We start from the raw sequence: 23,590 nt of genomic DNA, 5'->3' as shown, positions 1-23,590 counted from the left end.
ACATTTTGAATGCATTCTGCGTTTCCAGAAATCGCCGCGAGATGGCGATCAACCCATTGAAGAGCCGAGACGGGGGCGTGTCGCTTGAAGAATTTCGTCGTAGGACATAATAATTTCACCAATCAGTGTGAAGGAGCGGCATGGTTTGAAAGTAGCTCTGGTTTCAACCGTCAGGCGCGTCTTCTGTCGGAAACTGCAGAACACATACACACTTTTCACATATCTGCGAACTACTATTAAGGTTGCTAAAACAGCTGTCAGTACAATGGATCTGGATAATCTAAAGTACACCGAATTGCGGCGACTTGCTAAAGAAGTTGGACTCAAGGCTAATCTGAAGGTAACGTTATGTTTCATACAATGTTAATGTTAACCTTTTGAAAGTCGTGTTTTCAGTTTACAGATGGTGCTAACGTTAATTTAGCGTACAATGGCCCGGTGTGCTAGCTAAAATTAACTATAGCTGATGTTGACTATTCGTTGAATACCTTTGTTCTCGATACTGCCACAAATACAGTTCTCAGAACTGCTTTTTATTTGTTGGCTTGCGAATGGTCTTGCTAGCATTAGCTACATTAGCCAAATTGAATTGTGCTAACGTTAAAGCATGGCTTTGTTTTGTTTACGACGCTCCATTCATTTCAGTTTGAATTATCTTGTAACCAACAGGCAGACAAACTCTTGAAGGCCTTGAAACAACATTACGAACAACAGGAGAGGAACCTCTCAGAAAATGTAAGATGTGATTTTAGTATAACCTTTTGAGTAGTCACTGCTAGCAGTCTTCATAATCATGTTTGCATTGCGTTAACGTTAATTACGATGTGTGTGAATTTAGCCAACATGGAATTAGTTGAGCATTACATGTTGAGAGATGTTTCTAGGAGAATGAGGTAAACGAGAAGATCTCCGATGAGGACAATAATGATTCCATCCAGAACGTCTCTGAGCCAGAACCAGCTGGTTTTGTGACAAAACGTCGGGGCAGGCCGCCGAAGACCAAAAGGAAGCACGATGATATTGCCGAATCTGATCCAAAGTTATCACCGAGTCCTGTTAAGGTAAATGTTATTTTAACATAGGTGGACATACGTTGCTTTTCATGCTTCACAATGGCTATTGTCAGTCATTCCTCTTGGAAACAACTCACTGATTCTTGAGAATTTGCCTAAAACATGTCTCACTAAGAAAAGTGCTGATTCTGTTGGAAATTAATACCATTTCCATGAACAAAAAGAATCAAGGTTATAATCAGGGGGTCCTTTGCACAAATGTGAGGTTCTTTTAAAGGTTTATTTTATTTTTGTATTCATTTAATGATTATATGCTGGCCCATACCCTACAAAATCAGTTGTCCTCGAATAGGAGATAATCATTTTGACTTGATTAAAAACACTAAAAGCAATCATTTAATTTAATGATATCTTTACCACATGAAAGAGTACATTGTATTATGTATTAGAAACTCCAAACAGTACGTTTTGAGCAATATTTACTATTATTTCGTGGCTGCTCAAAATGTGTCCCACATTTTCGTCACCACCGTCAGATATTTATAAAAGGCAATAAAATCAGGCAACTACAAGATCAACTACATTCTTGAGGACCTCATTTTCAAACCTTCAGCCGTACTGCATGCTTTAGGATCACTCAAACTCCCATTAGTTTGCTATTTTCTCTTAAAGTTGTTCATATTTTTGGACACTGCTACTGTCACAACCATAACATGTCAACACCGTCTCTTTTGTATACAAAATATTAGATTAGATTATAAAATAAATGTTTACTTTTTAAGAAGAGGTTTGAAGTAGCCAGCAATAGGATGCAAACAGGGTGGATAATGTGAACAATTCATGCATATCATGTGAAAGAGTAGATTTTTGTCACCACCGTCAGATGTCACCCACCGTCAGGTTTTCTGCTTAACGGTGGTGAAAAAAGCCTCCAAATGGTCCTCAACGGAGGCTTTTTGGACCAAATAGTTAAATAAAGTTGTCAAGCAAGACTTGAGTGGTATTCATTTCGGAATTTTGTGTTGTAATGAAACCACTGTCAACACCGTCAGATTAGTGTCACACCGTCAGATTCATTTTTTATTTGTTTTAAATAAATATGCTTACAATATGTTTCTTCAGTGGTGTAGTTATTAAAGTAATAGTCTGTTTTAATTCAAAAATAGGGTTGTTGGATTAAAAAAGCATACTTTTTCTATTTAGGCCTAAAAAAAACCTTGTATAAGTACTGGAAAAATGCCTATTTTATGAAAAAAAATACAAAAAGGTGAGGTTGCACCGGTACATTGCTGAACAGCTAAGACCTTGGTCTATAATGACATACCTTCAGATTTTGTAATTTAACTAACTTTTTTTTTTCAAAATTAAAACCTGTTTTAGGCAAATTCTCAAGAATCAGTGATCTGTCAAAAATTATTCACACATTACATGTACTGTACACGCATGAAACAGAGTGATGGAGTACTGGATAATCCGGAAGAGGAGAGAAGAAGTTCCAAGAGAAGGAAGACTTCCATGATTGAGAGTACAGAGGCAGTGGCTCCTGTGATGGAGGAAAAGGAGAACAAGCCAGAAGGACCACCTGAGCCTGCAAGTGACAAGATAGATACTGAAAAATCTATGCAGGGTAAGCAGAGTAACCTAATTTGGTTGTGCGTTGTGTTTGTATGTGCAATTTGATTCACGAATGCTCATTTCTCACACAGGTGAGGAGAAGCCTCTTAACCGACCTGCTGGCAAAATCCCACGTGCTATTGGACTCATGAAGAAGACCAAGCCAGTCTTGAGGCCGACCACACCAAGTAAGAGACATATCATTCCTTCAGAGACCATTTTATGCTCCTGTTTCAGATGTTTGTGCTGATCATGCATCATGTATTGTGAAAAAGGAATCAGTTCTACATCTACATTTTGCTGGTATCATCATAATTGTGAACATTTGAGTTGTGCTCTTCTCATTCTAGACTTCAAGAAAATGCATGAGGCTCATTTTAACAAGATGGAGTCTATTGATTCCTATGTCCAAAGGAAGAACAAGCAAATTGAGTCTTTCAGGGACTCTGTGAAAGAACTGAAGGTAAAGATCATTTGGATGAATGTGGTATGTGTTACTAATGTGGTATTGTAGTATTTGTTTAAATTAAGTAATCTATTCTCTCATGTCAGACTCTCTCAGAGAAAACCAACCTGAAACCTCTTGTGATGAAAACAAACCTTAAACCAGCAGATGGCATAATTGTGGCTGTAAGTGAAACCTAAATTTGCACTAATGTGACTCCCTGCATACTATATCAGAGTAATTGTAGATATCTCTAAGGGATGTGCGATGCTTGGTGTTGCTCAGGCAGATGGTAAACTTGAGTCTCCTTTCATGTATGAAACAGAAGCCAAGGGTGAACAGAGCTTCCCTGTTCAGCCCTGCTGCCCAGGAGAGGAAGCCAGCCCAAGATAAGCGCAGAGTCACCCAGCTCTCAGCCAGCAAGTCCGCCCTGAAAGGCAGCACAGTCTTCAAACCCTCTGTGGTCTCCACCACCAAGATCAATGTCAGGTGAACTGATGGTGGTTATTAAGGCACTGCAGCTCTGCTTAGTAATTACTTCGTGCACAGGGTGACTGACAAAAAATACGATTCTTCCTAGCTATATTTACCCCTGCAATTTAAAGTAATTCTAAGGCAAAACATACTGATACTTTTCTGGTCTAAAATGTTAATATTTTGTCCCTGAAGCACCCAAGATTTATTCACTCTTCCAACATGAATAATTCCACAGGTTTTCCCAAGCAACGAAGGACAATGAGCATAAGCGCTCCCTTATTAAGACTCCAGCTCGCATGTCCCCTCATGTGACGCTCACATCAACCCCAGCAAAGAAACCCACCACTGTTGGAAAGACTGGAGCAAACACTTCAGTCAACAGCATCATCAAAACTCCAGGTAGCCATGTGTTATCTGAATAGACCATATAGTACTTTCTAGTACTAGTTCTTGTTGAGGCATTAATACAAAACCCAACATTTACTTGAAACTCATCTCTATTATAGGAACAACGGCATTTGTCTTCAGTGGAGACACAAGCATTTCAAACACTCCACGCACAAACAAGAAGAGCGCATTTGACCTGAAGGCCAGTCTGTCTCGCCCCCTGAGCTACAAGCCACACACAGGTGAGTCTATTATCATCTCATTTGCTCAAGGTTGCACGGAACAGTGAATGCAGGCTTGCTTACTATTTTAAGCTTTGTCTTTGAACAGGAAAACTCAAGCCATTTGGAGAAACTCAGGACAATACTCTCAACAAGTCTCAGACAATTCCATCCCACCAGAAGAATTACAAACAGCACAAAGTACAAACAAGGTGAGTTATGTTATCCCATAAGGTCTTAGTCAGACCATATTTAATGTTGAACAGATATCAATGTACGTGAGACTTATTTTGAAATTCAAAGAATTATCTGTATACTGTCAGAAAGGCAGTATTTCATGCCGATCTACATAGCTGACACATTGCAATTTGAAGTAATGCAATTGACTAATCAGAAAGGCTACAATTAATTGTGCAGTGCAACTCCATCTCAATGGTTAATATTGTCAATTTACATTCATGTCTTCCTCCTTGTGTGGAGACAGTGAAGCTCACCTTACAGGAGTGCTCTCCTCATACTCATCATACACTAGGCATGCTCACCAACAAGAGGTGGCCCAAACTTAACAGCATTGGGGATATTGAACTGAAGCTTGACTTCACAAAATTGTATTGCAATCACAATCGCAATATCTGTCAGAAATGGAAATGAGATTTTCCCCAAACAGTGCAGCCCTAGTAGTGTTTGCCTAGTATCTGACACCAAATTGTTTGCTAACCCAGGGAGGACCGGCGAGTGAAGCACACCGAAGGCAGGAAGCAGAAGAAAGAGAAGATACTTGGAGCCAGAAGAGGCCTAGCCATGTCTTAATTCTGTCATTACATTTTTATATATATACACACAATACGCATACAAACCTTGTACATTACCCCATTATCCCTGTAAAGATGTGTATGTGTGACCGTTGTTTCCCTTCTAAAAAAAAGTAGGCTTTGGTACAATTGTAAATATTTGCTTTTAAAAAAAAAAACTTTCTATTTTTGTTTTAATTTTAAACCTTTTGCTATTGAAACTGAGTCTAAGGAATGACCTACATTGGGAGAGAAAAAAACGTTCATATTCAGTGTTTTTATTGTGACAATGGTTTCATTAAATAGCTAGATGGAATTATTATGCCTTCTCTGTTTTCTGCACAATACTGTAATATAACTTACAACAGTTCGACAGACAGAATGACCTGTACGATGCCTGTTACACGTCTGGATTTCTTTTATAAACCTCATAAGCATAGTCCTCAGTGTGGGCAGGGTCACTGCACACTCCAATGTAATCAATCTCCAGCTGGAATGGCCCATCTGCTTTGTCCCCAAGTGTGAATCCAATGGTGTTAATCTAAGGGGGCGAAAGCATTACCTTACTGCACAGTCTTTTTTTTATATATATATCAACTTGTATCTTACAGCTCTACATTGTGATTCAATTGTATGAATCTAAATAGAAAATGCTCAATGCTTACTCTGTCTAGTGCCAGATAGTGTTGAGCGTCCTGTATTCTCCCTCCGCTTGTCAGGAAAAACTTGGAAAATGGGATCTATTGAATTACAACACCAGTCATTAATTTTTCTATGCACTCAATTGCACAAACACCAACAAAGGTTCGTCTTTCTTGTGTTTGCATACCTTGACATCTTGCCAGTACGGACCCCCGCGTGTATATAGAAAATAGCTGTAGACGTCAACACGCTGATGAGAGAAGAAGGTCTGTGGTCTGATGTTTATCATCCAAGGTCGCCCATCACCACGTATACGCAAATGTAACGTGTTAAAGCTGCTCAAGTCGAGGTGTTTCTTCCTCTGAAACGAGGCCTGTGATGGACGAGAAGTTTTGATTAAACTAATTAGTATGATATTTTAGTTCGTAAATGTATGCAGGAGTAGCAGGACGCAAACAGTGATATCGTAAAAGGCTGGGCTTGCAATCACATATACCATAGCAATACAATGTTAAACTCACAAAAAGCTGCTTTGAGCGCATCGAGCAGTATCCACTGTAGCGAGTCTCTCCGTCCCTTGGTGGGGTAGCGGATAGCGTGCCGTACAGAAGACAGGTATTGTTGTTTCTACCCAGTTTCAGATAGACCTCACTGCGACCACCGATCTCCTGATCAGAGGAAACGACCCACTTATTCAGGCTCTCTGGTCCACGAAATTCCCACAACACCCGCGTCTTCTCTAGCATGTGCTCAATAAGAGGCTTTCCTTGGGGTCCGACCCAGGGCTGCAGAAACTCATCTTTCAAGTGTTTCAAGGTTGTCCGTACTCCATCTACCCCTTTGGCAAAGTTAAAGTTAGCAGAAATCCTTTTATATAACCATCTAGACGGCAAGGGTGCACCAGGTCGCCGATATCCCCTGTCAGGAACAGACCAAAAGTGTGAAGCAGGTTCCCAAACAAGCGGTTTCGTATATGCCCCAAGAAGCCGGGCTGAGAGCAGGCGTCCAGTTCTTGAAACTGCCATAGAATACTCTCTCTTCCAGTCTGCTTCTGAGCACTGCCTGTGAAACAAAGATCAATCCTCAATACAACTTGAGCTATTAGCTACGTTATGGTTACCATATACAAAATTAAAGGGAGTTATTCGTTTGAGGGGAGACCACAAAATAGCTTGTTAAATAGTGGAACAAGGGCAACAATGCTAATGTAAACTTACCCACGTAAACGCTAGTTGATTACTTCAGATCTTACGATAAATTGCAGGACTCCTCCTGACTTAGCAAAATAACATAGCATAGCATATGTTTTTTATGGGACTGGTATTAGCTATGCAGTTAATCCTTACATCTGTTCGTCTTTAGAACATTTAACAGTGGACAAACGAGACAAATGTCATGTCTGTCAGTAGCGGCCATGGGACAGGATGTGACGTCAATGATCAGATCCGTCCCTAAATTCAGTCCGAAATCTCAACCTCTGAGATAAGTTCCTATATACTGTGTCCCTTTATCAAACAGAAGATGATGATATTTGGAAAAATATGAACGGGTAATATGAAATGTCTCCAGATTCATCTCAATTAAGAGTACCCGGGGGGAAACCCAACTGCTCAAATGTTACGTCCCTGAAAAAAACACGACCTAATTCCATCAGTGACGTTGAGACTTCTCGTAAACGGGCGCATGCTCACATTAACTCTAGCGCCTTTGTGTGGAGGACTGCGGAGCTACCGCCGATAATAAATACACACAGGCGTCACACACGGAGAGGTTGCCAAACAGCTAATCATGGTGAATGTAAAGAAACGGAAAGGTCGGGTCGTTATTGATTCCGACTCAGAGGATAGTGCAAGTGATGATAATCTGGATCAGGTAAGGATGATGTCTTTTCTATTCCAGAGCGATGTCCTAGTTTGTGTAGCAAGCTCACTAGCTTACGAGAGCGCGCTAGCCATCTAAAGGGTAGCGAAACAATCTTGGTAGCTAATGCTAGCCAGCTAACCAGGGACCTAGCTAAGTGTTCGTTAGCATGGTGGAGCTACAACCAGCATTACACTGAGCTGAAGAAAACACCCCGCCACAGGCCTGGTGAACTAACGTAACAGCATTTCATTGAATGCTTGTTTCAAATTTTGACACCAACTACGTTCTCTTTTCACCTTAGACGACGGAATAATACAGTTCTCTTTTTAGTTAACTGCTTGTCAAGGATTTAGACCCTTAACTGTTTAATGACGTCAGGAACACAGCTAGCTAAAGTTCTATTTCGGTGTTGACAACAGTACTTGATAGCCCATCTAGCAATGGATAGCATTAGCTTCTAAGGAATGCTGAAGGCCAATTACCGAACTGGCCCATGTTTACAAAGATGCTTACTTCAAGGAGTTTAGTTTCGCCACATTTAGATGGATAGTGGTGGACACGATAATTGTATCTAACATGTGCATTTACGATGTGCATAAGAATCCAGGTGCAACTAGGTGTATTACTACAGCAGTATGATTTACAGTAGCCTACATCTTAATGATATTGATTTATCCTTTTACCTAGTGTTAATGAATAGTTTCACTGCTGCTCACTTGTTATGACTTCAGGTGAATTGAAAACATAATCTATCCTCATCAACTGGTACTGAATATTAAGTCTTGTCCTGGTGTATTTGGAACTGTCAGTTTGTACAGTTCTGCTTATGGTATTGGTCCATTATGCATTGTTATAAGCATTGATGGTATGCATTAAAGCTAACTCACAAACAGCATCCACCCATGCCATGTGCAGACACATTATTTACCATAATCTTTCCCTTATACACTTTTTAAAACGGCTCATTTAGCTCAATAGCTATTGTATTGTTTTTATAAGTCGCTTTGGACAAAAGTGTCAAGTGCTCAATTCTATAAAAAATAGCCATAAACATTTCGGTGATGAGCGAAAATACCTTTTCTATCCATTCAACTGGAATATCAATGCAATGCACATGTTCTGTGCAAACTAGAATTGTAGTTAATAACACCATGAATCATTAATCTGTATAACATTAATGATAATGTACAAATATGTGTGCTTTCTCATAGTGATATGGAGATATGATTATGCCAATACTGTCAGTGTCAATAGTACGCTTAAATTATCGGTCAGTAAAAATAACTGCATCCACAGGTGATGTGAGCTGCAAGCTTTGCAGTTGTTTTAGAAATTGTTTTGTCTCCTTGCTTTCTTTAGGAGCTACTTTCCTTGGCCAAGCGGAAGAGGGTAGACACCGATGACCAAGAGGAACCTGTCAGCAAGCCTGCAGCCTCGACTGACTCCGAGACCTCCGATAGCGATGATGAGGTACAGGGCAGGCCCTTTAGGGTCTTTATTTATATCACCTGGGACTTTGGCCAACATTGCAAGGCCTGAAATACACAACTCTGAGCATACCAGCATTTTCATTTGCATGCCAGGAAATTGGTAGGTGCGTCAGGGTGGGCTCTATATTGTTTAAGTTATGACAGATACTAGCATGCTGCTGTAAAGCAGTGATTATGCTGTAAATCCAATGGAAATGTAGTTAATATAACTACAACTACAACCACACAGAAAGGTTTATTTCTTGTTACATTTTGAAAGAAATATATTTTACAAACAAGGCCAAAATGGCCATGTAAATGTAAGCATTTTTCAGCAACTTGACAACGGCAGTTGATCTCATTTATTTTATTAGTTGAATGTAGAATTTTCCTCTCAAGTGATTAGAAGTGGGGCTACTTTTTTAGCCCTGTACATATGCAAAAACAGCATTATGCAACTCTATCGCCAATATCGTGATAAATCCTTGGCGGTAACAACTCTGTCTTGTATTTATTGTGTCTGAATAATTACCAACATGTAATGGCATGGTATGTGGAATTTGTAAGTGACAGGGAAGAAACTGAGATCAAGAGCCATTAACATGCATTTCAATACAAATTGAAGTTGTAATCCGGATTATGTATTCCAGGTTATCCAGATTGCAAAATACATGTTAATAACAAACGACTATAGAGTAATGGCATTTTTTAATTTTGTCCACATCCCAGAATCTTGGGGAAAAAAGCCACACAATGTACTTCTCAGACTTTCCTTTATATACACAGAGTGTAATAAAGATGCACCGTTTACTTCCCACATAGCCAGCGAGTGTGCGCATGAGTAGGTTCAATAACTGGTTAAGCCTCATTGCTCAGTGTTGTCTATGTGCTTTGTCTTTAGTGGACCGTCGGAGGCACCAAGGCCAAGAAGAAGGTCAAACCAGGAAAAACAGAGAAGAAGAACACTGCCAAGAAGAAGGTGAACAAGGCAGCATCCTCAGGCAGCTCCGATGGCGACAGCTCTGCAGAGAGTTCAGCACCGGAGGAAGGTACGGACAGTTATAGCACCAACAACTTTTCCCACAGTCAGCAGAAAACAGATGGGTGTCAGGGCCCCTGCAAAGTGATCTTAAGATATGAGTATTACAGCCTGGCTACACCAAGTCCGCAATTGAAGCGCTCCATTTGCGGAATGTAAAAATAGTTTTACACTCCGCTATCACATCTAGTGTAGCGAGTCCCATTGATTATAGTGGTAACTAATTGTTGCAGCAGATGCTAGGCAAACGGAAAGTTTCAGTTACATCCCTGGTGTTGCCAGCCTGTTTACAGTCCTCTAAGATTACACAGTTAGACTGACACTTTCTATAGTATAGTGTTGGGCATGCACATAGACTCCAAAACTGATGATTTATCATTTGTATTTATTTGTTGGGCTGTAGGTCCCAAGAATCTAATTGCTCAATACGGCTTTGATTGCATAGGCTGCTACTTTGAGATTGAAGGTCAACATGTTTCGGAGCAAATGGTAATCACTGGGCTGTAAACTAGACAAAGTTGAACTCAGTCATATAAATGTGCTCTGTGTTCATGCCAGTTTATAAGAAGTGAAAGTGAAAGTGTGTTTCCCTCTATGCCCAGCTGGTTATGCAAGAATTGTATTCCTCAAAAGTGATTTGAAAAATGTCTGTGGGCCTGGTGTGTACTTCATTTTCATAATTTTTCGCTTGAAGGAATGAAGTAGAAAGCAAAGCATAACCCTTAAAGCACTTGGTGCATTACTCTTTGTGAAAACTTCAACGTCAAATTAGAAAGCTCTGTTCTTAGAGCCTGGCTCTCCTTGCTGTGTTTTGCCTCATGTGCCGAGTTCTCGCCCCCAAATGCCACCTCTCACTGTCCCTCTTGCGTTTCTTGTGCTGCTGTAGGGGAGGTGTCCGACTCGGACAGCAACAGCTCGTCCTCCAGCTCCGACTCGGACTCTTCCTCAGAGGACGAGGAGTTCCGCGACGGCTACGGGGAGGACTTGATGGGAGACGAGGAGGACCGAGCGAGGCTGGAGCAGATGACTGAGAAAGAGCGCGAGCAGGAGCTGTTCAACCGTATTGAGAAGCGTGAGGTGCTCAAGAGGAGGTGAGGCTGGCTGCAGCTCTCCCACCGTAGCATCGATAGCATCCTCTGTTGTTCATCCTGTTGTTTGGCATCTGGTTCAGATCAGTTTGAGCATGCACATGCCATGACTGAGATGCAAGGATCCATTGGACATTTATGAGGTCATTGGCATGGCTATGGAAATCTGCCTAGGTTTTGCATGGGGATTTATAAACAACAATTAAATTGTGTCTGTCAGGTTTGAGATCAAGCAAAAACTGAAGAAGGCCAAGAAGAAGGAGAAGGAGGAGAAAAAAAAGAAGCAGGAAGAGGAGCAGGAGAAGAAGAAACAGGATAGGTCTCAGGCACAGGACGCTCAGGTGGTGAGTTGTCCCTCGTTCTCTCTGGCTTGAGCTAATCAGTTCACCCTAAGTTGATGTCTGGTCTTGCAATGTGAGGATGTTTTTCAAAGAATATTTCTGATGTGTCTGATTCAGTCAGTACCATTGTGGTCAAGAAGATGGTTTCTTTGAGTCTGTTGACTTGACTTTGTCTTGTGCAGGTGATGTCTCACAACAAAGAGCGGAGGTCCAAGCGGGACGAAAAACTGGACAAGAAGTCCCAGGCCATGGAAGAGTTGAAGGCTGAGAGAGAGAAGAAAAAGAACAGAACGGGTGAGGCTAGTATTGAGCATGCACAACAATTCTGCAATCTAATTGAGCGTTTATAAACCCCATTTTTATTATTACTACTGTATGATCTGTTGTGTGATCTAGGATGATCTACGATCTGTGATCGTCTAGGCCTATTTTATGACTACTATTGATATTTAATTTTTTTTGCCAAGGTATCAAAGTTATAATTTTAGGAACAACTCTACTCTTGACCTCTTTGCAGCTGAGCTCCTGGCCAAACGGGAGCCTCTCAAAGCCAGTGAAGTCTACTCCGATGATGAGGAGGAAGAGGAGGATGATGACAAGTCATCGGTGAAGAGTGACCGCAGCTCACGCTCCTCATCATATGATGAAGAAGAGGAGTGAGTATAGGAGTTTATAGATGTCTTACTGTATGGTGGTTTATTGTTTCAATCCTGCAAACTGTGTGTCAATTATTGGGAGAATTTCAATAGGTCTCATAGTAGCTTCAGGCAAATACCACTGTTGAACCCATAGACCTTGTTGTACACAGGGGCCCTGATTTCACAAAGGCTAACATGGGCAAACTAAAAATAATTAAAAAAAATAGGTATATAGTATAATGATAAAAAATGTCATGTTGTTTTGCTTATTTGGAAGTTATTTCCCACCTGTTGTAACGTTAAATTGCGCATTATGTTTCCTCATGTTTTTGTAGTGCACTGTTGGTCGTTCTTAGTCGAACTTAGTCCTGTGTTCATTTATATTGGTTGCTTGTGTGTAATTCAGCTCTATGCATATCACCCCTATTGTTGCAGGAAAGAAGAAGCGCCACCTAAGTCTCAACCCGTTTCCCTCCCTGAAGAACTTAATCGTATCCGTCTGTCCCGACACAAGTTCGAGCGTTGGTGTCACATGCCCTTCTTTGCAAAAACAGTGACTGGCTGCTTTGTGCGAATAGGCATCGGCAACAACAGCAGCAAGCCTGTATACAGGGTGGGCATCGTCTTTTTCTTTTTCTTCTTTTTATTTTTTTGTTGAAAAAAATGAAGCACCTGCTTTGTGTGTAAGGTAACCGCTGTCATGGCATTATCTTGGGATAAGTGTCTGAACTGATCTGTATCTCGACAGTTATCACAAGTTTCCTTTTTTTAACCTTCATCCAACAGGTTGCTGAAATTATTGATGTGGTTGAAACAGCCAAAATCTACCAGCTGGGTACAACAAGAACAAATAAAGGCTTGCAACTACGGTAAGTTTTCTCTGCCTCCAGACATTCAGAATATCAGAACAGGTCAGCATCACACATTTGCTTTCAATGTACAAATGGACCCTCACATTTTTCAAAGTTTTCCTTGTTCTTAATTGGTTGGTAACTTTTGAAATATTTTCCTTTTGCAGTCATGGCAACGACACACGGGTCTTTCGGTTAGAGTTTGTTTCCAATCAGGAGTTCACAGAAAACGAGTTCATGAAGTGGAAAGAAGCGGTAGGTTTGGTCATGAAGTGTATGTGGGTCTCTTCATTTCAGATATTTGTTTCCATCAGAATAATTATGATTGTCCCTCCTCCATAGATGATCATAGCAGGGATGCAAGTCCCAACTCTGGATGAGATTGCCAAAAAGGAGCAGTCCATCAAAGAAGCAGTCAACTACAAATTCAATGATAAAGACATTGAAGATGTAAGTTTAAGTTCTACTACAGATATCTTATACATCACTTGCTGTATACAATGTGCATGTCCTTGAGAAAAACCTGTTTACTGAATGTGGAATTTATTTATCTCCCTTCGATTACAGATAGTGAAAGAGAAGGACCGATTCCGGAAGGCTCCATCAAACTATGCTATGAAGAAAACACAGCTCCTAAAAGAGAAGGTCCAGTGAATGTCTTGTCAATTCTAATCAATGTTCTTGTCAATTTGTGTCTTTTCTTCAGTTATTCATTTATTGCTGGAAGATCCTTCCATTTGACTTCTCATACAAAGCCTAGTGACTCATTAAAAATTGTGTCGATAAATTATCTTCAGTTAAAGTGAGTTTGGTAAAAATGGATGTTTTTGTTATATTGTGTAGGCTATGGCAGAAGAGACTGGAAACGGGGAGAGGGTAAAACAGATCCAAGACCAGCTGAACGAGCTGGAGGAGAGGGCCGAGGCCCTCGACAGGCAGAGGACTAAGAACATCTCTGCCATCAGGTAAATGTCTAACCAGTCAGTTGGTACACAGATTGAGCATGCTCGCAGTACCAGCGTAGCATTGTCTTTCACTGGCACTTCTAACTCTTGTGGATTTCTGTCTCTTCTGTTCCTTAATTGCCACAGCTATATTAACCAGAGGAATCGGAGCTGGAACATCGTGGAGTCTGAAAAGGCTCTAGTGGTGAGTATAGCTTTAATATTTCTAAGCAACTAGGTACCCTACACAGAAATATTTTCTTCCGGTAGGAGATTGATTTATGGCAAGACCTTTGGTAAATCCATAATCAAAAGATAATTTACCCTCAGAGGTGAATGATGAATCATTGTCTCTGATGGAGAAATGGCCTAGCTTCCCAAAGCTGGTGTCAGTGGGGCACCCACCATGCAGAATGAAGATTGCCCATGTTTCCCTACACATGTTCTCAATAATTGTTGTGCTAACTCCGATTATGCTCCTGTCATTCAGGCTGAAGGCCAGAACTCTAAGGACCAGCAGATGGACCCTTTCACAAGGAGGCAGTGCCAGCCCACCATGGTGTCTAACGTGAGTGTGCAAGCAACAGCTTTCTGGTGCTGGAGAGACTCCAAAACATTTAGAATATGTAAAGATGAAGGGTCCTCTCATCTTCTGGTCCTCCATCAGCATCATCCTCTGTTCTTGCAATGAGAATCTTGGTGGAGTTTGCTTTAACCATACAGCTGTTGTGTCTTAACTGCTCTAACTGTACTTTTTAAATCAAATGTCATTTTAATTGGTTGACAGGCCAGAGACCCCACTGTTCACGCCGCTATCATCGCCCATCTGAACCAGAAATATGGTTCCGGTTCATCAGCCCAGGAGAGCGCCCTGTCCGATCACATACAGGTAAACAATGACTTCAATTGGCATGCCTTTCCTTGTCGCCATTGGTCAAACTTTCTTGGTGACTTAATTGGTTGTGCTGATACGTGCAGGGACACACCAGCCAGAAAGACAAAGACGTCACCAAGACAACAAGCGACCTCTCAGAAGACCTCTTCAAAGTTCACGACTTTGACGTGAAGATTGACCTTCAGGTCCCCACTGCAGGTAAGGCTTGATGTCTGTCTTGGACACTTACCGAGATGATGCCAGACTGATGTGATTGATAGTAGATAAATAGTAGATAGTTATACCACTGCTTGGTCAAATGTCCTATTGTGATGCGCTATTTGGAACTTGCATTATTTTTCGATAATATGCACGGCTATGAAGAAGTTCCTTTTTTTGGGCTTATCACACACAATATTAATTCGCCAATGTAAATGTAACGGTAAAAACAACAATGTTGTATCTAAGACAGCGGCAATATAAATGAAAGTGATAGTAGCAGTGGTATAAGCGGGATAATCAACTCCGCGCTGTGCGTTTTATAGGAAAATAATGCACTTATAAAGGCCACTTCGAACGTGCATTATTTTCCTATAAAACGCACGACGCGTCGTTGATTATCCCTTACATATTTAACTCATGCCTTCTTCCTGTCGCACAGAGACCAAGTCTCTGTCAGTGAGCTCCAACTCTCTGCCAGTGAAGGATGGAGCCCCGCGACGCTCACTCAACCTGGAGGACTACAAGAAGAGGCGGGGACTCATCTGAAGGACCTTCAAGCTTCCTCATTCACCCTGCATGTGTTAGCCATAGGAGCTGGGGCACTAGGGCGAAGGATACCCCTCTGTGAGTGTGTGTGTGTGTCTGTGTGTGTGTGTGTGCGTGTGTCTGTGTGTGTGTGTGGCCTACATACATACACATGAATAGTTTGTATGACTGAAATTAAGAGTGTGTGGATGTGAGAGAAACCTGTATGTGTGTTTGTGTGTGTGGTCTGCATACATATAAATGAATGGTTTGTATGATTGAAATTAAGAGTATGTGTGGACGTATGTAATAGAAACTTAAACAACTGTGTGTGTGTGTGTGTGTGTGTGTGTGTGTGTGTGTGTGTGTGTGGTCTGCATATATACAAATGAATGGTTTGTATGATTAAAATTAAGAGTATGTTTGAACGTATATGACAGAAACTTAAACAGCTGTGCGTGTGTGTGTGTGTGCGAGAGAGAGGGAAAAAGAATATGAGAGCCTTTCATTAGAGAAATGGCTCAAAGTATTGGGGGTGTATTTGAGTGTGGATGTACATGAAAATCAGTTTTCAGAGTGTGTGACTGTGAGCAAGCAATTGTTCAGCCCAAAAGTGAGAGGTTATATTAAATGAAAAAAATGTCATGGGATTACTCTAGGGGGAAAGGCTGTCCACTGGTTATTTGCGTTGTGCAGAGTCGTACTCGGAATTGTGTTTTCCGTAGTTATTTCTTATTTTTTGAAGCGTATATATATGAAATATATTAATTATTTTTCCCTCATTGGCATTCTCATAGGTTCATATCTTTTTATATCCTGTCCACTTTTGCGAGGGGCTCTGTGCTTGTGCGTTCATTTTTAGAAGAAGGACATGCTCATAAGACTGGCTCTTCTATGACACCCAAAACACCTGACCTGGAATGAATGTTCTTTTTGTAATTTATCCTCCGTATATATTTTTTTCCAACCTGCTTTGGAAAAAGTGACATACGGTTACATTTGGGAAGGGAAACTGAAAATAAGAATATGGGACTATGTCTCTGTTTTTCATCGGGAAACTCTACCAATAAAACTTTCTCCGGGTACTGAAAATTGTTTCCCTTTTTTTGTTGTTTTCAAAAAAAGATAATCCTGTGTCTCCATTTTCATGCCCTCATTTCTTTTTCACACAGGGCGGGTTTTAAGTGTTATGGATTGTGTCCTTAGGTCTTGTATTGATGTGGCATGCCATGTAAATATGCGATTTGGAGTGAGTGCAGCAAAATAAAGAGGCACTGTTTCGTACCTGGTGGTCTTTGTGTTACTTCCCTCTCTGGTCATATGGTGTATAGAAGTATGGTGTACCTACAGTACATACTGATACTACAGTGTGTTGGAACTTGGACTGATGAAAGTACTACAAATTTAAACTTACAAAGCATAATGTTTCTGAAAATATCAGTTATCTTACCGTTGCCATAACCTGCTATGATTACTGTGAGGATTGTCAGTGCAAGAGGGAGGAGGGGGAAAAAAACAGGCAATATGACGGGCACTTTGTTTTGGGTCCTTCCTGAAGTTCCTGGTCCACGTCAAGCAGGATTTGGGACGTAGAGGTCTGATAAAATACCGAGGGTACGGTTCTCGAACTTTAGTTATTTAACTCAACAGGATATATCCATTAACCAAAATAATGACATTCATCTGGGTTGAGTTTTAGAATGTATTAGCCTCGTTGCTGCTATTCCTCACAACAGATAATCGGCAAAGGTATAGTAACGTTAGCATGATTGTTTCATGAATGCTCGTCAAGGCTAACAGACTGAGGATATGATTTGGAAGGAAGGTTTTAAGGTTCAGATCTGTTAAACATTAGAACATTGGAAAGCGCTTACTGATCTTCTCTGCAATCATCCACAAGAGTTTTGCTTAAGAGTTCACAATTATGTGGTGTGTGCATAACACTCTATTGCTAGCTGTGCTAGCCAGTTAAATGTCTATCAGTTCTTTGAAGTAAAACGTATGCTAGTGCGTTGCTGTTTCTTAATGCATATGGTTAACAGTATACCCAAAACATATGCAGGCATTTATTAGAAGTGTGTGTCCTACTTCAATCTCCATACGACTCACGACGAGTCATGTTTCATCAGCCTGTGTCGTGAATGAAAAACAGCTAGCCAACCCTAGCACTGGTAACCATTCATTGTACTGGGGGGAAGTAGGCTAATCGTTGTAAAACTCTGTTTGGCAGCCCATCTCTTACTGTGCTTGAAATAGAGAAATATGTGCGTTGCGTGATAGAGATGCGTCATGTCAATGGTGGTGTGACTATTCAGTGACTAACACGTAAAATTGTCATCACATATTTATCTTCAGGGGGGCAGTATGTCTTGGTTTGCCGATCTAGCAGGAAAGGCTGAGGAACTCTTGAACAAGGTCGATCAAGGGGCAGCCAGTGCATTGACTAAGCAGGGTCGCAAGTCCTCCTTCCCCTCCTCATACAACGAAGCAGAAGCATCTCAATACAGTAATGCTGGCTTCAGCACAGTAGAATCCGACACTCCGCACCAATACCAGAGCTCCTCTCAAGATAAGGGACATGACTTCATCTCTGCAGCTGCAGACAACATCAAGAAATCCAAAGCCACGCTGTTGGCAGGCACTGCCAGTGTGTCCACTGTCACACCTCTGGGTTCAGCCAATGTCAACTCCACCAAGGCCACCTCCGGCTTCATTCGGCCCAAGAAAACTGAGGATGTGGATGACGACCTCCTCTTCATGTTTCTGAATAGTTCCGACCCACCGCAGGGCGAGAGGCGGGAGGTGAGGCGAGAGCTACCCCGAGTGGCAGGCCCTACTGAGGAGGTGGAACCAGCCAGCGCTGCACCACTGGCAGTACCATCTGCCCCTTCCACTCCCCCCTCCACCAGAGGCCTGTCTCGAACATCTAGTATTAGCTCGCTGTCTGCCAGTGTCCACAGTGTCCACAGTGTTAAGACTGAGGATGGGTCCGTCAAAGATCAGAACCAAGGTGAGTATGTTTTGAGTGGACTGGACACCACTCTTCATGGAAAACCATTGCTCTCTCTTAGAAAACTCTTATTTTGCATTGAGGTATTACATGTGTGGGCTATATGCTCTTTTTTTCTGGAGATGTCAGTGGTCTGATATTGGCTTCACTTCTAGTCCTAAAAGCAAAAGCTGGCATTATCCAAATAAGCAGCCTGCACTATTGCTAGAATCTTGTGGAGTAGTCTAGAACTGGTGGAATAGAATGCCTCAAAACAAACATGAGTTTATTTCAAAACAAGCTACTACTCTTCACATTAGATACCCCAGAGAGCTCAGACTCTGGGCTGGCTGTGCCTCAGGACCCTGCCCCCCAAGAGCCCTCAACAGCCCCTATGGAAGAATCCCAGAGCCAAGTGTTGTCCAACCTACGGCTGGAGAACCAGCTGCTGCGCAGCGAGGTGGCCTCCCTCAACCAAGAGATGGCGTCGGTCATCCAAAGGGCCAAAGACACTCAGGAGGGTAAATACAATCATAGTGCTGTTCAACACTTCTCTGCCATGTGAAATAGTCAAATCACATGTGTTTATCACATGTTGTCTTTTATCGCTTGTTGTTGCCCACAGAGCTGAATGTAGCTCGAGCACGCACAGACAAATGGAACTCAGACCAGTCCAGGACAGATCGTGCTATCCGTGAGTTAAGGTCACAGGTTGATGACCTCACAGAGGCTCTCTCGGCCAAGGATGGGCAGCTGGCTGTTTTGAAGGTGCGGCTTGATGAGGCAGATCAGCTCCTCAAGGTCCGCAACTCTGCTTTAGAAGAAGCCCAGAATGAGAACTCCAGGTTTGTGTCCAGATATAGAATCAGATATGATATTGATCAAGTGTCCCCAAGCCCACATGCCATTTCACATCAGTTTGCAATAATAGCCCATAGTAGTTAAAGATTCTTGACATGGAACACCTGGTTTACTGTGGCAATTTCATTTATGCAAATTGTGTGTGTAAGTCATGTATTTGTTAGCTGTGGAGAACCCACTGTCCATTTTTTTTTGAGTAGACATCATTTTTAGTTGATTAAATTGGGTGCTTTTGTTTATATTTTCAGGATTCTGCAGGACCATTCAGAAGGCAGCAGCATGAACTCTCAGGCAATTCATACCCTACAGGACAGAGTGCGAGAAGCTGAGGCAGCAGTCAAGAGGGAACAGGAGAGCTACCGTCAGATGCAGGTGAGCTAAAACAAACGTTGACCAACATCGTGTCTCTCCTCTACTCCTCTCCTCCAGAATCATCTATGGATGGCTCTATCTCTGCTTTGTCCTTGGGTTTGACTTGAATGTTTGCGATCTCCACAGAGTGAGTTAACAGCCCGTCTCTCTCGGGCGGAAAACGAGAAGCAGGGCCTGGCGGAGGCCCTGACGGGCATGGAGCGTCGCCTGGCAGAGGAGAGGCACCGCGCCGAGGAGCAGCAGCAGCTGGCCAAGAGTGCCCGCACTGCTGCTGAGAACGCCAAACAGGAGCTGCAGGACTACAAACATAAAGCCTCACGTATCCTGCAGGTTAGACACCGAGAATAAGGGCATTTCTTTACACATTAACCATGATGAAAAAGGCTATTGTGTGTTGGAAACTATTGTTGCACCATTACATGTTTTACCTGGGATACCTATGCATACCTGTGATGAAATCTGATCATGCAAATATTGACTTCCAACTTCCGTGTGTGTGTGTGTGTGTGTGTGTGTGTGTGTGTGTGTCAGTCCAAAGAGAAGCTGATCAGCAGTCTGAAGGAGGGCTCTGGGCTGGACTCGCTGGACGGCGGGTCGGCAGGGTCGCTGGCCCTGGAGCTGGAAGACCTCAGGCACGAGAAGGAGCTCCAGCGGGAGGAGATGCAGAAGCTGCAGGGCCAGGTGCACACACTCAGGGCTGAGATCCAGGTGAGGATGCACTCCCATCGCTGCTACATCCCACATAGCGAGGCGAATATACAGATATGACTACTACAGCGCTGTGTGCTTCCTGTGTGCCCGTCAGGACCTGGAGGCGGCAGCAATGACCGAAGCGGAGACTTGGCGGGAGCAGCAGCAGGAGCTGCAAGACCAGCAAGCCCAGCAGAGCCGCGCCAGACAGGAGCAGGAGGCAGAGGTGGAGCGCTACAAACAGGTCAGGCGTCCAGCTAATTAGACCTATGTTCACACACGTTAGTACCCTGTATAGACAGATGCAAATTTGCATCTCATTTTTGGAGAGCAGCATGACGCAGTGTGGAATGTATACCCATACGTACAGTATGTGCTTATTTGTGGCCATGGTTGTTGATGGGCCGCAGGAGATCCAGTACATGGAAGAGGAGCATCATCGTGCTAAAAGTACCCTTCAGAGTCGAATCAAAGACCGTGAGGAGGACATCCAGAAACTCAGGAATCAAGTAGGTCCACCTACTGACATTACGTAACTCAAAACACGTAACCCATCTAGACATAACCCATGTTGATGCATCTGGTTTTCAACTTATGAATATAAGTGTCCTGTAATAGCAACACAGTGTCAGTAGTGTCAGTAGGAATGTTAATGAAGTCACACATATTCAGAACATCTCAGTATGATCTGACCGTTCCCATCCTGTATGGCCCCTGTCTTATCAGCTGACCAATAAAGCGCTGAGCAGCAGCAGCCAAACAGAGCTGGAGAGTCGGTTGCACCAGCTGACGGAGACGCTGATCCAGAAGCAGACTATGCTGGAGGCCCTGGGCACGGAGAAGAGCTCGCTGGTCTTTCAGCTGGAGCGGCTGGAGCAGCAGCTGAAGAGTGTGCAGGGCGGCCAGAGTGGAGGCTCTGCCATCAACATGAGTGGCATGGAAGGGCCTGGTGAGAATGGGGGATGATGGGAGATGTAGTCTTGTGAAAGAAATATATGATTTCCCTGTAGTTTTTTGATGATTCAGATGTATCACCTTAATAACGTTTTGTTTTGCATTCACCTTTTAAGGTACACGGCAAAGGAACACACCTGTTCTGTTTACTGACCATGACAACCCAGGAGCAGGGGTCTATGGCAAAGTGCGCAATGCAGCCAGCACCATTGATCGCTTCAGGTTAGTTCCATTAAAAAATGTACTACTTGACTAATTTTACAATAACAATTAACCTTTTCTACTAATATGTACCTCCAGGACAGACATAAGGCAGTAGAACATATTGCAGAGATTCATCCTAAAGTTCATTATTAGCTAGTGCCCACTTGCCATTTACAAGGATTCGGACCAACTTTTTGAAATTCATCTTTGCCATAAAATGTGATGTCAGAATATAAGGCCCAATTTTGTTCATTTTCTTTCAGCATTCGGTTAGGAATCTTTTTGAGGCGGTACCCCATGGCCAGAGTCTTTGTGATACTTTATATGGTGAGTAACTAAGGAACATGGCAACTTTTTGCCACCTAATCGTTACGGAAAATTATTTAAAAAGATTGTGATTGCTTGTGCTTTTTACCTTTAGCTTAATGAAAGTGAATAATTGTAACTTTTTTTTTGTTTTCAGGCACTTCTGCATCTCTGGGTCATGGTTGTCCTGTTGACATACACACCAGAGATGCACCATGGTCATCCAGATGGGAGATAGGTGGAGGACACTGAACTGTTTTGCGTGCGTGCGTTGAGAAGTTACAGGATACGGGAAAGAAAGAAATATATATATTTAAATATATCTTTAAGAACTGGGTTGCTGCTGAACTGATGCTCAAGAAGCTGTTTTCAAGCTGTTAACCGCAATTTGCACAAACATGCTACTGGAAACCTGGTCATCGGATTGCCCTTTGTTCCGGTGTGAAACACTAACAGCAGCATGTAATTTCCACAACAAGTAAATGATGCCTGGAATTGGGAATTGAATGCTTACATTTTTCGGGACTCTTTGATTTAATCTTCCCCTCTCTTAATCTTTACACCTAATTTTAATCATGATTTATTTTTTGTACCCCATATCTTGAATCAACAGATAGATTGTATTTCTTCACTCTGTAAATTAAGTTTCTTTTAATAAACATAACAGATCTACATTCAAATGATTACTGATAGATTAATGGGTGAGGGCATTTATATCTGCAATTCTGAGGTCATTCACACCTGGCATTAAAATGTGTATTGTATCCAGACTGTATCTAGATATGATTTTAATTTGATTACATTGGATTTGCATGATTTGGCTGTATCTACTTCCTGTCACATCCTTGTTTTAAATCAAGAAGATGGAAAAGGAGGGGGGGGGGCATAACAGCTCAAGTAGGGGGCAGGTTATACAGTTACTTTTGGAGTGTTTTAGATTTAACAAAAATGACATCTTAATGTTAATATAAACAATGAAGACATTCCCACTGATGGTGAGAATGGATCCCAACGGGCGCTAAGGTTGTTTGTGGTACAGGACAGGACCGCTGTGCTACATCTCACCCATAAAAGGAGTTTTCTGCTGCCATTTATGATTTTAAAAAGGAGAATATGAAGTTCAGTATAATAGTTGATAAGCACCAGATGCATGGTCCAGTCAATCTTGGAAATGAGGGGCTCCAGTCGTGGTGCGACTGGCTGGGGCACATGCACCGCACGCCGGCGACCCGGGTTCGATTCCCACCCCGTGGTCCTTTCCGGATCCAACCCCTACTCTCTCTCCCGCTTGCTTCCTGTCACTCTACACTGTCCTGTCACATTAAAGGCATAAAAGCCCAAAAAAATATACTTAAAAAAAAAAAAAAAAAATCTTGGAAATGAGGACTTCTCCAGTAAGGTTCTTCAGCATCAGAAAGATCTGACCTGGACCAGCACCTTGCAGGATAAAGTTTCACAATCCTCTACCAGACTGGGCTAAATCTTTTATCTGCATCAGAGGGAGATAGAGGCCAAACTTAAGGGTGTTTCTTTGACGAAAAGTTCTTGGAAACAAATGGCTCATTTCAAAAGAAACACACAAATATTGAGGTGAGTAGAGGCAGCCTTGTGTTAATGTGTGACATTTTCCATAAATGATTTCAAAATTAAAACTGAGATGTCAGCCAGGTTATGAATCAGCAATCGTGTGAAAATGTTTACTTTTTTTGTTTTCGATCATAATAATATAGGTTCTGACATCCAACAGCCACCTGAGGTCTGATGGGGTCA

General features: G+C 42.1%; 4 protein-coding genes across 5 annotated transcripts; 3 read left to right on the top strand and 1 right to left on the bottom strand.

Moving 5' to 3' along the window:
* The first annotated feature begins 137 nt into the window (after window positions 1–137).
* nusap1 (nucleolar and spindle associated protein 1) lies at window positions 138–5,264 on the top strand. The gene is made up of 12 exons (XM_062523011.1): window positions 138–340; window positions 670–735; window positions 885–1,061; window positions 2,466–2,640; window positions 2,720–2,815; window positions 2,978–3,090; window positions 3,180–3,257; window positions 3,398–3,561; window positions 3,785–3,948; window positions 4,056–4,178; window positions 4,267–4,369; window positions 4,880–5,264. The coding sequence occupies exons 1-12, from the start codon at window positions 266–268 to the stop codon at window positions 4,965–4,967; spliced, it is 1,422 nt and encodes a 473-aa protein (XP_062378995.1). The 5' UTR covers window positions 138–265; the 3' UTR covers window positions 4,968–5,264.
* On the bottom strand, window positions 4,375–7,001 carry ndufaf1 (NADH:ubiquinone oxidoreductase complex assembly factor 1). Its single transcript, XM_062523033.1, has 5 exons — window positions 6,808–7,001; window positions 6,112–6,652; window positions 5,778–5,963; window positions 5,614–5,688; window positions 4,375–5,489 (listed from the first exon to the last, which is right to left on the bottom strand). Exons 2-5 carry the CDS (start codon window positions 6,613–6,615, stop codon window positions 5,349–5,351), a joined length of 906 nt encoding a protein of 301 aa, XP_062379017.1. The 5' UTR covers window positions 6,616–6,652; window positions 6,808–7,001; the 3' UTR covers window positions 4,375–5,348.
* Window positions 7,002–7,309: 308 nt separating this feature from the next.
* rtf1 (RTF1 homolog, Paf1/RNA polymerase II complex component) lies at window positions 7,310–16,728 on the top strand. Its single transcript, XM_062523007.1, has 18 exons — window positions 7,310–7,462; window positions 8,813–8,923; window positions 9,824–9,971; window positions 10,848–11,052; window positions 11,270–11,393; window positions 11,573–11,684; window positions 11,908–12,046; window positions 12,464–12,641; window positions 12,815–12,897; window positions 13,047–13,134; window positions 13,222–13,329; window positions 13,447–13,524; window positions 13,723–13,844; window positions 13,971–14,028; window positions 14,314–14,391; window positions 14,611–14,712; window positions 14,802–14,916; window positions 15,359–16,728. Exons 1-18 carry the CDS (start codon window positions 7,379–7,381, stop codon window positions 15,463–15,465), a joined length of 2,040 nt encoding a protein of 679 aa, XP_062378991.1. The 5' UTR covers window positions 7,310–7,378; the 3' UTR covers window positions 15,466–16,728.
* Window positions 16,729–16,972: 244 nt separating this feature from the next.
* On the top strand, window positions 16,973–22,588 carry golga5 (golgin A5). Of its 2 annotated transcripts, none has more exons than XM_062523005.1 (13): window positions 16,973–17,058; window positions 17,800–18,454; window positions 18,754–18,954; window positions 19,059–19,278; window positions 19,543–19,666; window positions 19,793–19,996; window positions 20,198–20,374; window positions 20,472–20,600; window positions 20,767–20,865; window positions 21,083–21,305; window positions 21,427–21,532; window positions 21,778–21,841; window positions 21,978–22,588. In XM_062523005.1, exons 2-13 carry the CDS (start codon window positions 17,809–17,811, stop codon window positions 22,056–22,058), a joined length of 2,274 nt encoding a protein of 757 aa, XP_062378989.1. In that variant the 5' UTR covers window positions 16,973–17,058; window positions 17,800–17,808; the 3' UTR covers window positions 22,059–22,588. The 2 variants fall into 2 exon arrangements, with proteins under 2 accessions (XP_062378989.1, XP_062378988.1); XM_062523004.1 differs by having other exon boundaries at window positions 17,020–17,193.
* Window positions 22,589–23,590: the final 1,002 nt, after the last annotated feature.

The sequence above is a fragment of the Sardina pilchardus genome, chromosome 20, assembly GCF_963854185.1.
Source record: "Sardina pilchardus chromosome 20, fSarPil1.1, whole genome shotgun sequence".
In the NCBI taxonomy this organism is placed as follows: Eukaryota; Metazoa; Chordata; class Actinopteri; order Clupeiformes; family Clupeidae; genus Sardina; species Sardina pilchardus.
Note: the sequence above shows the minus strand (reverse complement) of the source record. Positions and strands in the feature narration are given on the sequence as shown.